A 12874-nucleotide genomic window follows, 5' to 3' on the forward strand; every position below is an offset into this window, starting at 1 on the left:
TCAGATTCTGGTGAAGCTTGCCAAAATTTTATTATCCTGCTCTGAGTTACAGTATGCAATTATTTATTCAAGTTTCTACTGCTCCCACTTTGATGGAATTGAGTGAAGGAATCTTTTTCTGGGAGCCTAAGGGAGCTCTGTAATGAGAAACAGTTACAGGAAGGTGAGTAACTCCTTTGCTTTTCAGGGTTTACAATATGAGGAGAAAGGAAAAAACACATGTGCTCCCTCTTTGTGTTCCGACATCCGAGGGGAGAAATTAATGCAAAAACCAGCTTCCACGTGTATTGCTTGGGTTTACAGTTAGGTTTTTCCCCTAACTGGGAGTAAAATGAGTATCCTTTTTGGGGTGTTACAGTAACATTCACAGGTGAGGGTCAGGTCCCCAATAAGCAGTGAAGAAGCAAATATGAGACAATATTCTTTAGGCGAGTTGGGCATTACAGTGCAGAATGTGGTAATCCATGGCATCTTGACACTGCCTCTGTTGAACACTGAAATTTGTTGTGCAACCTGTGTGCAGGCTGGATGTCTTCAGAATGGAGGTTACAAAATATAGCATCTTGAATGAAGAACTAACAAAACACAGCATTAAGAAATGTAGATGTGATGAAGACAGCCTCAGCTGTCCTACTTAAAGCTAATAAGGTGTCAATGTCTTGACTGTTGGAGTATTCACAGCAGTAAGCCTTCTCTGAGGCTGAGGTACCTAAGGTAGCTCAGTCCTCTTTCTTTAAAAATAGTAGCAAGAAAGCTTCATCATAATTGAATGATGGAAGGGTTTCAGGAGGGTGTAAGAGCTATTCTAACACCTTACTTTTGTTTTATTTGGTATACAGACAGACACTTGATTTACTTGTATCCCAGATGGACTAGAAAATTATGTGCACCTTCATTTGTTCCTCACTGAGAACACACTAATTTATATAAGATTTCAACAATAAAGGCAGAATTATGTCATGGACTGCCGCATAGTTTGCTGGGGTTGAAGGCAGTGAGAAGCCCAAAGCTTTTGCATGTGCTCTAAATGCTGTAGCACTCAACATATTGATCAAGTTGTTAGTTGCCTGATTCTTCTCCATTTAGGCTGTTTTGGTGACTAATAATGAAGCTTATCCCTTTCCCATGGTGCCTGGAGCTGGTGCATGTGCAGGACTATAGACCTGCATGTGCATGTGTTTTTTCAGGACTATAGACCTGGCTTACAGATAGTCCCCATCCTCTGAGATGCTGGGTCAGACTGCTGTGAAAAGACTGCCTCTGCCTTTGTAAGTTATGCCAGCAAAGCAGCATGCTGCGGAGTGCTCCTGTGCTGCACTGCTGCACAGTTTAAAACCACTAGTTTTAATTTACATCTGCAGGGAAAGGCTAAGGAAGAAAGACTTTGGCTCAATACCCTAGGCACTCTGTCAACTGCCTCTAAAATTTTTTTCTGCCAGAGAAATTCTCAAACTGAAGCCTTTCTCATATTCATCTGTGTATTCACAACCTGAATGTGAATACACATTCAGTGTTTTAAGTAACACCATTGAGCAGAAAATGAAGCAATCATGTATGCTAGCAAGAAGGGGAAGAGCAAAGAAAGCAAATTTACAAGTATGGCACCTGTATAACCTTAAGGAAATAAGTGTTGTTAAATTTGTCAGACACGATGAATCTAATACCTATGCTATTTTATTGATAAATTGAAAATTTAATGGGCAAAGACATCTTTCCAGGTAATAAAATAATTCAAATTGTCAAATGAAAGGCAAGTCAGTTAACCCACTACAGTCTTCAAGAAAGATCAGGAAAAAGATGAAAATAATCCAACTCACCTTAAGCCTGTTGAATGCAGCCCTCAGGATCTGTGTTTCTCTCTTGCTCTCAGGAACAACTCGTATGACTTTATCACTGCCAAAAACAGAAAATTGGATTGGCACTTTGCAGGAGTACAAAGAGTCAAGTAATTAGGTTCAGATAGCTACTGCAATCGTGCTCTTTTTCAGTACCTGCAAAATGTTGGGTGAACTAGAGCTCTGCTTCTAAACTTGCTGCTGGATTATGCACTTCCATAGAAATGATTTGCTCTTTACAGATCAGTGTCAGCTTGACCTTCCATTTTTATGCAAATGTTTTGTTCATTCCTTCTAAGTCAAACCATTCAGGCTGATATCTTCCATACTGAACATCTGGCTCAGAACAAAGCAAATTTTTTTTCCAAATGCTTAATCTGTTTCTGAGGACAAGATTAAGTAAAATGCATTATTTTTTCATGTTTAAACCTTTAATGGACTTTGAAAAGTTCATTGTTCTCATGCATTCAAGAGGGTAGTTGACTTGAGAAAAGAGGTGATCTTCATATTGAGGCATGCTTTTTGCTTTACCTGTTAAAACTTGCACAAATTTTGTGAAGTAAATAACTGCTCATACATGCTCAGAATGTTCTAGATAATAGTAGCTGATTTTATTCACTTTCTTTAACAGAAACTGAAATAGAGTAAGTTTAGGCAAGATACAAGAAAGAAACCCTTTGCTGTGAGAAGCACAAGAACAGATTGCCCAGAGAAGCTGTGGATGCCTCATCCCTGGAAGTGTTTAAGGCCACACTGGATGAGACTCTGAACAACCTGTTGAGGTGAAAGGTGTCCTGGCCCATGGTGGGGGGCGGTGGGGGGGTGGGGGGATGGAACTAGATGACCTTTCAGGCTCCTTCCAACTGAATTCAAGCCATTCTGTGATCTCCATGGACATAATTTTGCAAACAAGAGGAAAGAAACTCAATTACTCGTCAATGACCACAATCTGCCATGACCTATGGGATGCTGGAGACCACAGAAAATAGAGGGATGATCATGTAACTAAAATATCAGCCATACACAAGAAGGATGAAATAACTTTGCATGGCCAATGTGAATTCTGGCATTTTCTTACATTTTGAGTTTTTAATTTGTACTGTTGATAATTGCTATGTCTCTTCCAAGAGACCTTGGAGGCCATGCATATTTTTATTTCTACAGTTCCATGCAATACCCAGAATGAGTTTAAAATATTTTCTCTATGTACAGTTTATTTATTATCTGGGAATTTTAAACAGTAGAATTTCCCTTGACATTGAGAGGTTTGTCCCTTAAATATTTCATGAGCTCTCCTACTTTGCTGAAGGTTCTGCTCAGAAGATATCTGGCCAACTAGAAGCAGCACTGCTGAGTGTGCCCTTCCTGGTTCACTGCTCTAGGAAGGTTCTCAGGCACCAGGTCTTGCCTTTGGTGAACTGCAGCTACAGCTCTGGTAAGAATCACCTTTGTAAGAATCCTTAATGCATACACAGGTAAGCATTAAATACTGCCAGTTCAGAAGAAAGCACTACTAATGAATTCTGAAGTGGCTTACCTGTTTCTGGAAATAATTTTCCCTCACCCCTTTTTCTTTTTTAGTCTTTTCTCTATTGTCAACATTTGCTCCCCTTGGATAACCTCTGATCCTTCTTTCTGTCTCAGCTCTCTAGTTTTGGTTCTCACCCCTGCTGAGTTTTCCCTGTAGACAGGTCCCAAGCCTTCCAGCTTCTTCATGGCATTTAAGTTTTTAGTCCAGTTAGACTGGTTACTGCTGCAACAACACTGATGTACCTCATTGTCCTTGGCTGCTGTTGACCTTACTGGACAAATGGCTTATGCCTAAGAAAAAAAGATTACTGAAAGCTCTCTTCTTATAATTTGGCAGCCCAAAAAATTTAGGGAAAATTACTGTGCTTCCAAGCCAAGTTTAACCTCCTGTGTCAGCGCTTGCACAGAAAGGAATAAATCTCATAGAGTACTACAACTAACTGCTGCACCTTTTAAAGGAAAATAGATGTTTTTAATTTATCATATATACAACAGTAATATACTTTTCCATTACTTACTTCTTTTTAAGTACTAAATTGCTGTTAAGAAAATAATAAAAAAGTAATGATTGCCTAGGAAGTTGATGTAGCTGATAAAGATTCATCAGACATTTCTGGAAGGATTGGTACAACCAATATATAAAAACCAGATTTTAATGAAATAAGTAGCTAAGCATGTGTTACACAGCTGTAATGGAATTTAGAAGCAATGGATATCACTTAGGTATGGTCTTGAATTAATACACATCCCTGTAAACGGTCTTTGATTAGCTCAGCTACTCTGTCATTTCCAAGGTGATGAAAAACCTGCCCTAGAGAGGAAAGTATTGGTGCTATGACAGATTGATCACTTGACACATTGTTGAGAAATGCTTCAAGCTGTGGCTGAGTTTGCTGCTAGAGAGCCCATAGGAAGCAGTTTAGTGCAGTAATTTTAGTATTTTATTAAAAGATGGTTAAGCCATCATGGCAAAGCCCTTTCAATTTTTGTGCAGCAATATATGGGAAAATGCTGGATTCCTGAGAACTATCTGCTCAAACACCATTGCCATAGGCTGGCTAGTCAGTGGATAATCATTATGAATTCATCAACAAAGCACAAATAGGAAATCTAGCTTTACTTCAGATATCTACAGCCAAAACTCATAGCCCTAAGGTAATTTTTTAGCTTTATAGTTTTTCTGGTTGCATTTCACATTAAAGAAATCTAATGATTACCTTAAATGCTGTGCAATACCCATTGAATTTAGGGTAGAAATTCAGCAACCTCCCCACTATTTAAAAGCCAACAAAATCTATCAGATCACATACTAATGTGGTGGATAAATGGCAGTTGCGCCCCAAACACTCAGAACCATCCCCTAGTGAGGTCCCCTGCCATCCTTTATGTTGAGCTGTTGAGGAGAAAGAAGCAAGTAATCATATATATATATATATCATGGGAAAGTTTTGCTGCCTGCAGACATGTGTCAGCAGTCTGCTCATTTATGCAGGTAAGGTTATTTTTCTAACCATGATGCCTCTAAAGCTTTTTTTTCCACTCTATTTAAAAAAAAATCCTAAACAAACAGTAACATGGGATCTATTTTGTATAAATTAATGTAGAAATTTATATCCACCATAAGAAACTTTCAATTTACCTCTAGCAATTAGGCTAATGGAATTTAAAGCTAGGACTTAGTGTGATCTTTTGAATTTTGTGTAAACACAGTTGAAAGCCTTTGCCAAGAGCAGAATACGAGCTTTAGTAAATGAACTGACTGAAACAGTGTGGTAGCAAAGAGTAGAAGCCAGATGGATGATGTCCTCAGGGACAGCCTTATGTCTGAGCAAAATGGGTGACCAGCTGTTGGCCAGCACTGACATGCAATGTCATTTTTTTCCCTTTATCACCCTCCTTATATTTTTCCAGGAACAGCATGGGAAATGACACAGCTGCTTTTGAAGGAATATGCTACGTGGCCCTGGGAAGGGTGGTACTCCCTGATGCCAGTGGGGACTAAAACCTCTTCATTTATTTCTTTGGCTTTTTCATTTACTTTTTTCTCATTTACTTCATAGTTTTACTCATCTATGATCAGACCAGATGGATCCAAAGAAACTATTCTGCAGCACATCTACAACTTCTTTACTGATGGAATTAGCAGTTCTCTCTCATGAAACTTTCCTGATGAAGTCACATGGCATGAACTGCATTTATGTAAATTCCTCATTTCCTTCAGAAAAATCCTTCTTATTGTTTTATTCTTCTGACTAATGTGGACCTTAATCAGATCTCTGCTCTCTCGTGGAATTTAATAAAAGTATGTTTACAAAGGGTTTATGAGTATTTTAAACACAGTTTAAGTAGTAATATGCTATAAATCAAATACCTACAGAAAAAATAGGAAAGAAAATAAATCCCCTCTTACAGGCATCCATTCCTAAGAGGAGAGATTATAGTTCTTGAGAACAAGGTGCCATAGTTGCTGCACTTTAGTGGTTCATTAAGGCTGAATGACACAGCTGAAAAGATCTACAGTATGAAATCTTGTCAACTCCCAATATGCCATCAGATACTTGTGACAAAGGATCAATTGCTTCATTCCCATTCCTCCAATAAATTCTGATAGTCAAAAGATTAAGAAATAATAAAACATTAATGCTTTTCTCTCTCTCTGTTACTAGGATGAAGAGTTTTGACTGTGACTCAATACTGTTAAAAAATCAAGGTAGATAAATAAAGCTGGACTTCTTCCTGAGACCTGGTGGGTACATCTGGAAAGGGAACTTTACAAAACTTCTGAGCCCTTCATGATGGTTTTCTGTATTACAGCAGATGCTGATCCAGACAGAGAAGAAGACCATTTGTATTATCTAAATAGCAACGTATATATTTTCTGCCTTTTAGCTATTAAGGCAGGGAAACTGATATCATCCCTAGTATAAGAAAGAGCTAGCTAATTTATAATTTTGAATGAAATATAAGTGCTTGGGTACTGTAGGCAGAAATGCTGAGGAGGCAAAGTATGTTATTGCATTATATTTATCAGCATAGCACAGATGACTCCTTGGGAAGCTAAACTTACACACTAATTCCCTGGCATGGAATATCCAAGTTTCATAGATATTTTTCAGATGCAAGAAAAGGTTTCTTTACCAAGCAGGAAACTTTACAGACTAAAGCAATGCTATATTACTAGCAGTCTTCCTCTGCACAGCTTCATTTCAGAGACATATGGTATGGAAATGTTAGTATCTGCAAAAATTTCAGTTTTCATTCCAACTAAGGAACAAAGCTTTTCCAATAAAAGCTGGTCTCCAATCTCTCATAAACACTGGCTATAGGGCCATCTAGCTTAAACCCAAGAAGTGGGAACCAATTACTTTGGTGCATGTCTCTGTCTCAGGAAAGGCAAATGAACTGTGTATGGTAATGAACACTGTCTTGCTTCATCAAGTGTCATCCAGTCATGTGCAAAAGAAGAGAGAAAGAGGGCAGTGATTTAGGGCAGAAAATAAAATAAGAAGTAACAAGACCAATAAACACTTAAACAGACCAAATTAAGCAACCAGATGACGAGGAAATATTGTGTTAACTGTGCAGGATTAAGATCCAGGGGGGAGTCTGCAGTAATTTGCTTAAATGATGCAGTCTGTATACTCATTCATATTAATTTCCTACGGAACATATTGTAATACCATATTTGCATGGAACAGCTGATGATTGTTTAACTTGGATATGATCCTTCCAACGACATGTTATTTGAACTACTGCTACTTTTAAAGAAAGGATCATCATCATTCTGGTAACATACTATTGAAAGGAGCTTCTGCTATAACTCCATCTACTTCTTTATTGCCATGGCTTTTGGCAATAAAGTGAGTTGCTCTGTGCTTTGCAAAGAAGCAATGAGTCAATGGTGATGCTGCCAGGCCTGGGATAGGCCTGGCAGGACCAGAATGTTTATCTGCCCATCTGGGTGCTCCTCTGCCCAAAGAGGAAAGCTTCCCCTTCTCCTCCCTTTTCATCCTGTAGGGGCACGTTGAACTTGTGTGGTGAGGCCAGACAAGCTTGATTTAATGTCCTGGTTAGACTATAGCAAACAATTACTCCCCAGCCAGTGTCCTGAACAGATCTGATTACATCAGCTGCATACATTTTATTCCTTTTCCTGTTCTTAATCCTCCCTTTCACTGTACTTCTACCTTGCTTTTGCTACCTCCTCTCAAATAAACAACACATCCCTAATTACTTTTCCCCAGCTGGTCCCAGCTTTGCTATATCAGTACCCAAATCTGGTATTTCTAGGTAATCTCAGCTTCATATGGTATCACTGATAGGGTTACCCAGGTTGCCCAAAAAACATCCCCAGCATTCCATTTCAATTACCTGTGAAATTCAACCTTTTCTCAAACATCTCCTCCTTTACCTTCTGCAAGATCTAGCTCTACTTCGCAGTGTGTTCTGAATTTTTTGTCAGCTTCTTACCTTGTCATATTCAGCAATTTCTCATGTCATGTCTCATCCTTTATCCACATCTTGGTCACTGAGCTTAAGCTCAGGCCAGAGTCCAGTCTGTGGCCTGCACATTCCTGCAGCAGCCATCATTCTGGAAGTCCACACAGAAGCCACTCATTGGCTTTTCTGAGCTTTGGAGTTGCTTCAGCTCATTCTAAGCCCCGTGTACATTTTGAGACAACTGCAGCAACTATTTCCAAATTAAGTATCTCAGGACTCTGTGCAGCAGATTTGCTCTTGGCCTCACTGAAAGAAGGAACACCAAATCTGACAGAAGGTTGTTACAGAATTCAGATACCAAGAGCAGAAGGGTAAAGGGGGAAATGGTTCAATGGTAGAGGACTGCATTAAACTTATTTACTCAGACTTTCTTTAAGACCTTGAACAAACAATCACAGGTCACTTCCAGTGTCAGCTTAGCAGAAGGTTCCTTATACTGAGGTCCATATGCTTTGTATCCAGTCATGTGGAAAAACCACACTGGTTTTTACTATGGTTAGAGAGATTTGATGGTGGATTGTTTTGTCTGGTTCCTCTCCTCCCCATCTGTTTCAGCGGTCTGAACAAGACTCTGGGCTCTCTTGTGGTGGGTGTGCTTGAAGCACAGGTATTTGCCAAAGCCTGGCACTCAGCCTGAATCCCAGACTGGGCGCAGTCTCAGATTCAGGTGTGCAATCTTTGCCTGCAATGCTTGATGGACGGGCTGGGGTGCAGAGCTATGCTCAGCTGGCAGCGTAGGCATGGTTCAGTTCCCTGCCCCTATAAACAGGGATGATCTCATCCTTTAAACTTGTGAGAGTATGGAGACACAAATAAACTCACAGCTTTTAAGCTTCCTGATGGCCATGGTAATGGCAGCAAGGCAGGGAACACTGGAAAGCACTATATACAGCTTTCACAGAACAAAATTCTGCAACTCTTCCTAAGTCTTGAAACATTCTGCTTTTACTCCATAGCCTTCAATGACGCTAAAAAAAAAAAAACCTTTTCTTTTTCAAACAATCCAGTGTTTTCCACATCTCCATTTTTTTCAACGTATTGATGTTAATAGAATAACAGCAAAGAGTCCAAACAGGAGATGTCCATGCTCTCTGGTTTTGGAGACAGCTATGAAATATTGAAATGTGCTCAAAGGTTGGAAATAACCCCCCACTTTTGGCTGTTCAGGCAAGCTACAGATCTGGGAAATATAAAGTATATTTTCAATTAAAACAATCTTCTACAGTCTTTAATGAAGATTTTAAACTCGTGATATTCTGATAAAATTGCCTAAGTTTAGTATGCACTACCATGAACAAAACACACTAAAATTGATTTACCATCTTTTTAAAAATGTGTTTGTAGTAAAAATCCCATATACCCAGAAGTAAGTAAAATAACTATTTTTCTGATACTAATAAATAGCTTACCACACACAAGTGTAAGGTTTAAACCCTTTCTTTTGAATGTTTGAAGTTCACAGAAAATTCTTAATTTATAGAACAAAAACTATCTGGATTCCACTTTTTATAAGTTATGGTTTTACTTGACCTTTACTTGTCACTGCAGTCAAATCCCTGCACATTTCCAGCTGTGCGACAACCACTGAATGGGGCATGTAATTTATGTGCCTTGATGACTTCTTCTCAAGGATCAGATAGAAGTATTATTTTTGAAAAAGAGAGAAGAGATATCTTACTTTTATTTTCATAAGTCACGTTCTTCACATAAATTTGTGTTTATTTTTAATTTATTTTTTCTCTCCTCTATTTTAAACAAAACATCTATAGGTGGCCCAGAAAAAAAACTTGCCAAATTTATTACATAGTTTCCTTTAACAGCAAAGAGGAAGATCATATGACCAGCAGGTCTTTTCTAATAGTACCCTGTTCCTCTCATTATAATACATGTAATACTTGTAATGTATTCAATCCAAAATGATTTCCATCATTGGAGGAATAATTTAATAGAGTACGAGAATAATTTTGGTTGATGAGATATCTGGAGATCATTTAATTAGATGTCCCTGTAGCTCTTCTCTGCACCTGTTCCTGGTTTTCTGCTTCTGAATATGGACCAAAAGCACTTTGTAAGCTTTGTAAGCTTTGAAAAATCTCATACAAACTCAATTTTATGGTCCTAACACTGAAAATCACAGTCATCCTGTGGCTGAATAGTACACTGCTGGTTTTTTCTCCTTGATCCAACCAAAGGATTTGCTGTAATAGGGAGAAATTCCTGTACGGATAATCTTAAACTTGAACTACTGCATTTCACACTAGTTCTTTTAAGTCAGCTATTAAGTCCATCAAGTTTTTCTAAAATGTCTTGAACCTTTCTTGAATAAATAGCTTCAGAAAATAACTGGAAATAAAGAAGAACTCTGTATTTTTTGTAGGTAATGATAATTCAAAGGATAGAGAATGAGGGTTAAAGGCATGTAGCAATTCCTGCTGCTGAATGGGACCAAGTTGGGAAGAATTTGGTTATTCCTGATAGGCAATCTCTTGAGCTCAGTTTAAGACCCTGATCCTCAAGCCCTCACGACTGTACAAAGTCTTTCAGCAATAGGAGGAGGGAGCCTTTACTCATTGCTTGTACTTGGCCCTGAAACACAATTAACTTGTAAGCATGTGTTTGTAAGTGTATAAAAAAAAGATCAGAGGAATTGCCTCATACATATTTTAAAAAGTAAATGTCAAGATGGTGAGCTTAGATTTAATTTAGGGCTTATCATTAGTGTTTTCTATGCATTTATTCATTTATGCAAGTTACAGCAAGAAAGATGAAAATATTTATGGAGTAAAAAAGTGTTATGGTGTGAAATATTGCTGCATGAGATGTCTGTAGCATGCTAAGTTTCCCCAAACTATTCCATCATCACTTACTGCCTAGTTTGCTTCCACATAATGATTATATATTCTAATTCATGGAAAGCACACTTTTGGTGTCTCTATTCAAATAAAGGACAAACGGGACATGCCTCTTTACAATTTTGCAAAAGGGCATGATCTGTAGGTTTCAAAGCTGGGGGATACCCCAAATTTACTAAAAAAAGTGAGGAAATTCCTTTAAGGAAATTCTCTTTTTGCTGGTGTTACTGCAATAGGCTGGCATAATTCCATTCATTTCCATGGAGTCTTGCTAGGTTAAGCAAGAGAAAAACAACAGGCTTTTTTTTTCATTACAGGACAATTAGCTATTCCTGTGCTTCAGATAAGCATAATAGAAACCTGGGTTCTGAACCATTCATCAATTTAGGATGCTATTTTGGAGAAGAAATTGTACATCTGCAAACACTAAGCCCAGAAACAATTGCACATGATGCTAACTGCTAAATACTGCCACAACTGAGAGTCTCACAGGGAGCCCTCCTATTTTCCCTCCAGGGACACAAGCAAGGTGACAGTGCTGGCTGAGATGCAATACTGAGTGTCCAGGTAGAGTTTCTCTGACAACAGGAATGAGCAGAGGCCCTCAGCAAAGGGACACTTTGCACACCTAGATTTGAAGTCAAATAGTATTTGCAAATTTCTCTTCAAACAGTCTGTACTGCAGAATATCTTCCCAGGAGAACTGATACTGCAGGAAAGGAACAGATTAAATATATATAAGCAGAGATGTATGATAGAGTCTTTGAATAAAAAATGCTGGATGGTTGGTCTCCATGACCCCCTGGTACATTGTGTCATTTTTGCTTTCTACCATCTGCCTTGAATAAAGAGACCAGTGAGACAAGCCTAGCAGTAAGTCTGCAAAGGTATAGCTGCACCTGGGAGTATTTCAGAGTTTAATGCACAACCTGGATGTATCTTGGCATCCAATTGAATCTTGTGCGACTGTACTGCACTGTGTTCAACCATCTTTCCCTGAGAAAGGATGCAAGGTGTACACTGCTGAGCGGTGTCCACATGTGCCTTGGAAGCAACCTACACTGTTGGGTAGCAAATATAAACAAATGTACTTTGCTTTTAGCACTGTCAGGTGTTGTACAGGAACTAATTTTGAAAAAATTGGAAGTGTTTTTGGATGCTTAGTTATGCAATGGATTTTCTTTAAATCAGCTTTCAAAAATTTTTTGGGGATAAATCTGGAAATAAAACTGTTTAATTACATTTTCAGTGAACATAGAAACCAAATGTGTGAAGCAGAAGGAGAGAAAAGTCATTTCCATGAAAATTTTTTTGTTTCACTTTAAAGAATTATGCACTGAAAAGTGCAGCTACAATTCTACACCACATATACTTCAAATTGCAGTGTATTTACTGACCCATCTTTCCTTACACATATCAATCCAATCTCCTGTTAAATATAAACAAATTAAGTGTGCATGTGCCTACAATAAAAGTGTTATTTTACTAAGTATAGCAGATTTTTAATATGCACGTTTTTGTAATTTTCAGATAAAGGCCAGTTTGGGTTGGGTTATTTTTTTTTAATATGAGAATTCGAAACAGCCCTTTGGAACTAGATGTAGTACTACAAAGAGAAAGCTTATGATGACTCACAGAATGTTCTCTCCTAAGGACCACTTTTCCATGGTGATGAATTTATAGACAAGGTTTAGAAACCTTCCGTGGTGGGACAATTTTAGCACACAAAAAGGAAAACACTTAACCAGCTGCTCCAAGCAGCTTTATGGATGCTATTTATAATCTTTTTGCTTATAGATATATTTAAGCTGTTTTCAGGCTCTGTAACTTGATTTTTTTTCTTCTTTTTTTGAGCCTTTTTGTTTGGAGATGTAGAGAATACATCCATTTCTCATACCATATGAGTTACTTGATAATCTGCTCAAAAGGAGGAACCAGCCCTTCTGAAGAGCCCATGCTGCCAGCTTGGGTGTGTGCTCCCAGCCCTCCCTGGTGTGCTCACAGACCAGCAGGTCTTCAGAGGATTGCTTGCAGCAGTTCCATCAATATTCTGTCAAAAGCATAGATAAGATAGATAAGAATAAAGACAGAAAGTGTATGTGGAACCACATCTAGGACCTGCATGTGAATATACAAGTCACCTTACACATCAGTAAA

The 12874-nt window shown here is 38.4% G+C and overlaps 1 protein-coding gene across 1 annotated transcript in view; it reads right to left on the minus strand.

Annotated features, from left to right (window-relative positions):
* Positions 1-12874, minus strand: part of CPA6 (carboxypeptidase A6) — a gene marked incomplete at both ends in the record, with an annotated part of 126282 nt that overhangs the window by 42303 nt on the left and 71105 nt on the right. The window contains one exon of the mRNA XM_083859022.1: positions 1818-1893. Within this exon, the coding sequence (XP_083715148.1) occupies positions 1818-1893 (76 nt within the window). The remainder of the gene's footprint in view (positions 1-1817; positions 1894-12874) is intronic.

The sequence above is a fragment of the Zosterops lateralis genome (assembly GCF_965231275.1).
Source record: "Zosterops lateralis genome assembly, chromosome: 1".
NCBI classification, from domain to species: Eukaryota; Metazoa; Chordata; class Aves; order Passeriformes; family Zosteropidae; genus Zosterops; species Zosterops lateralis.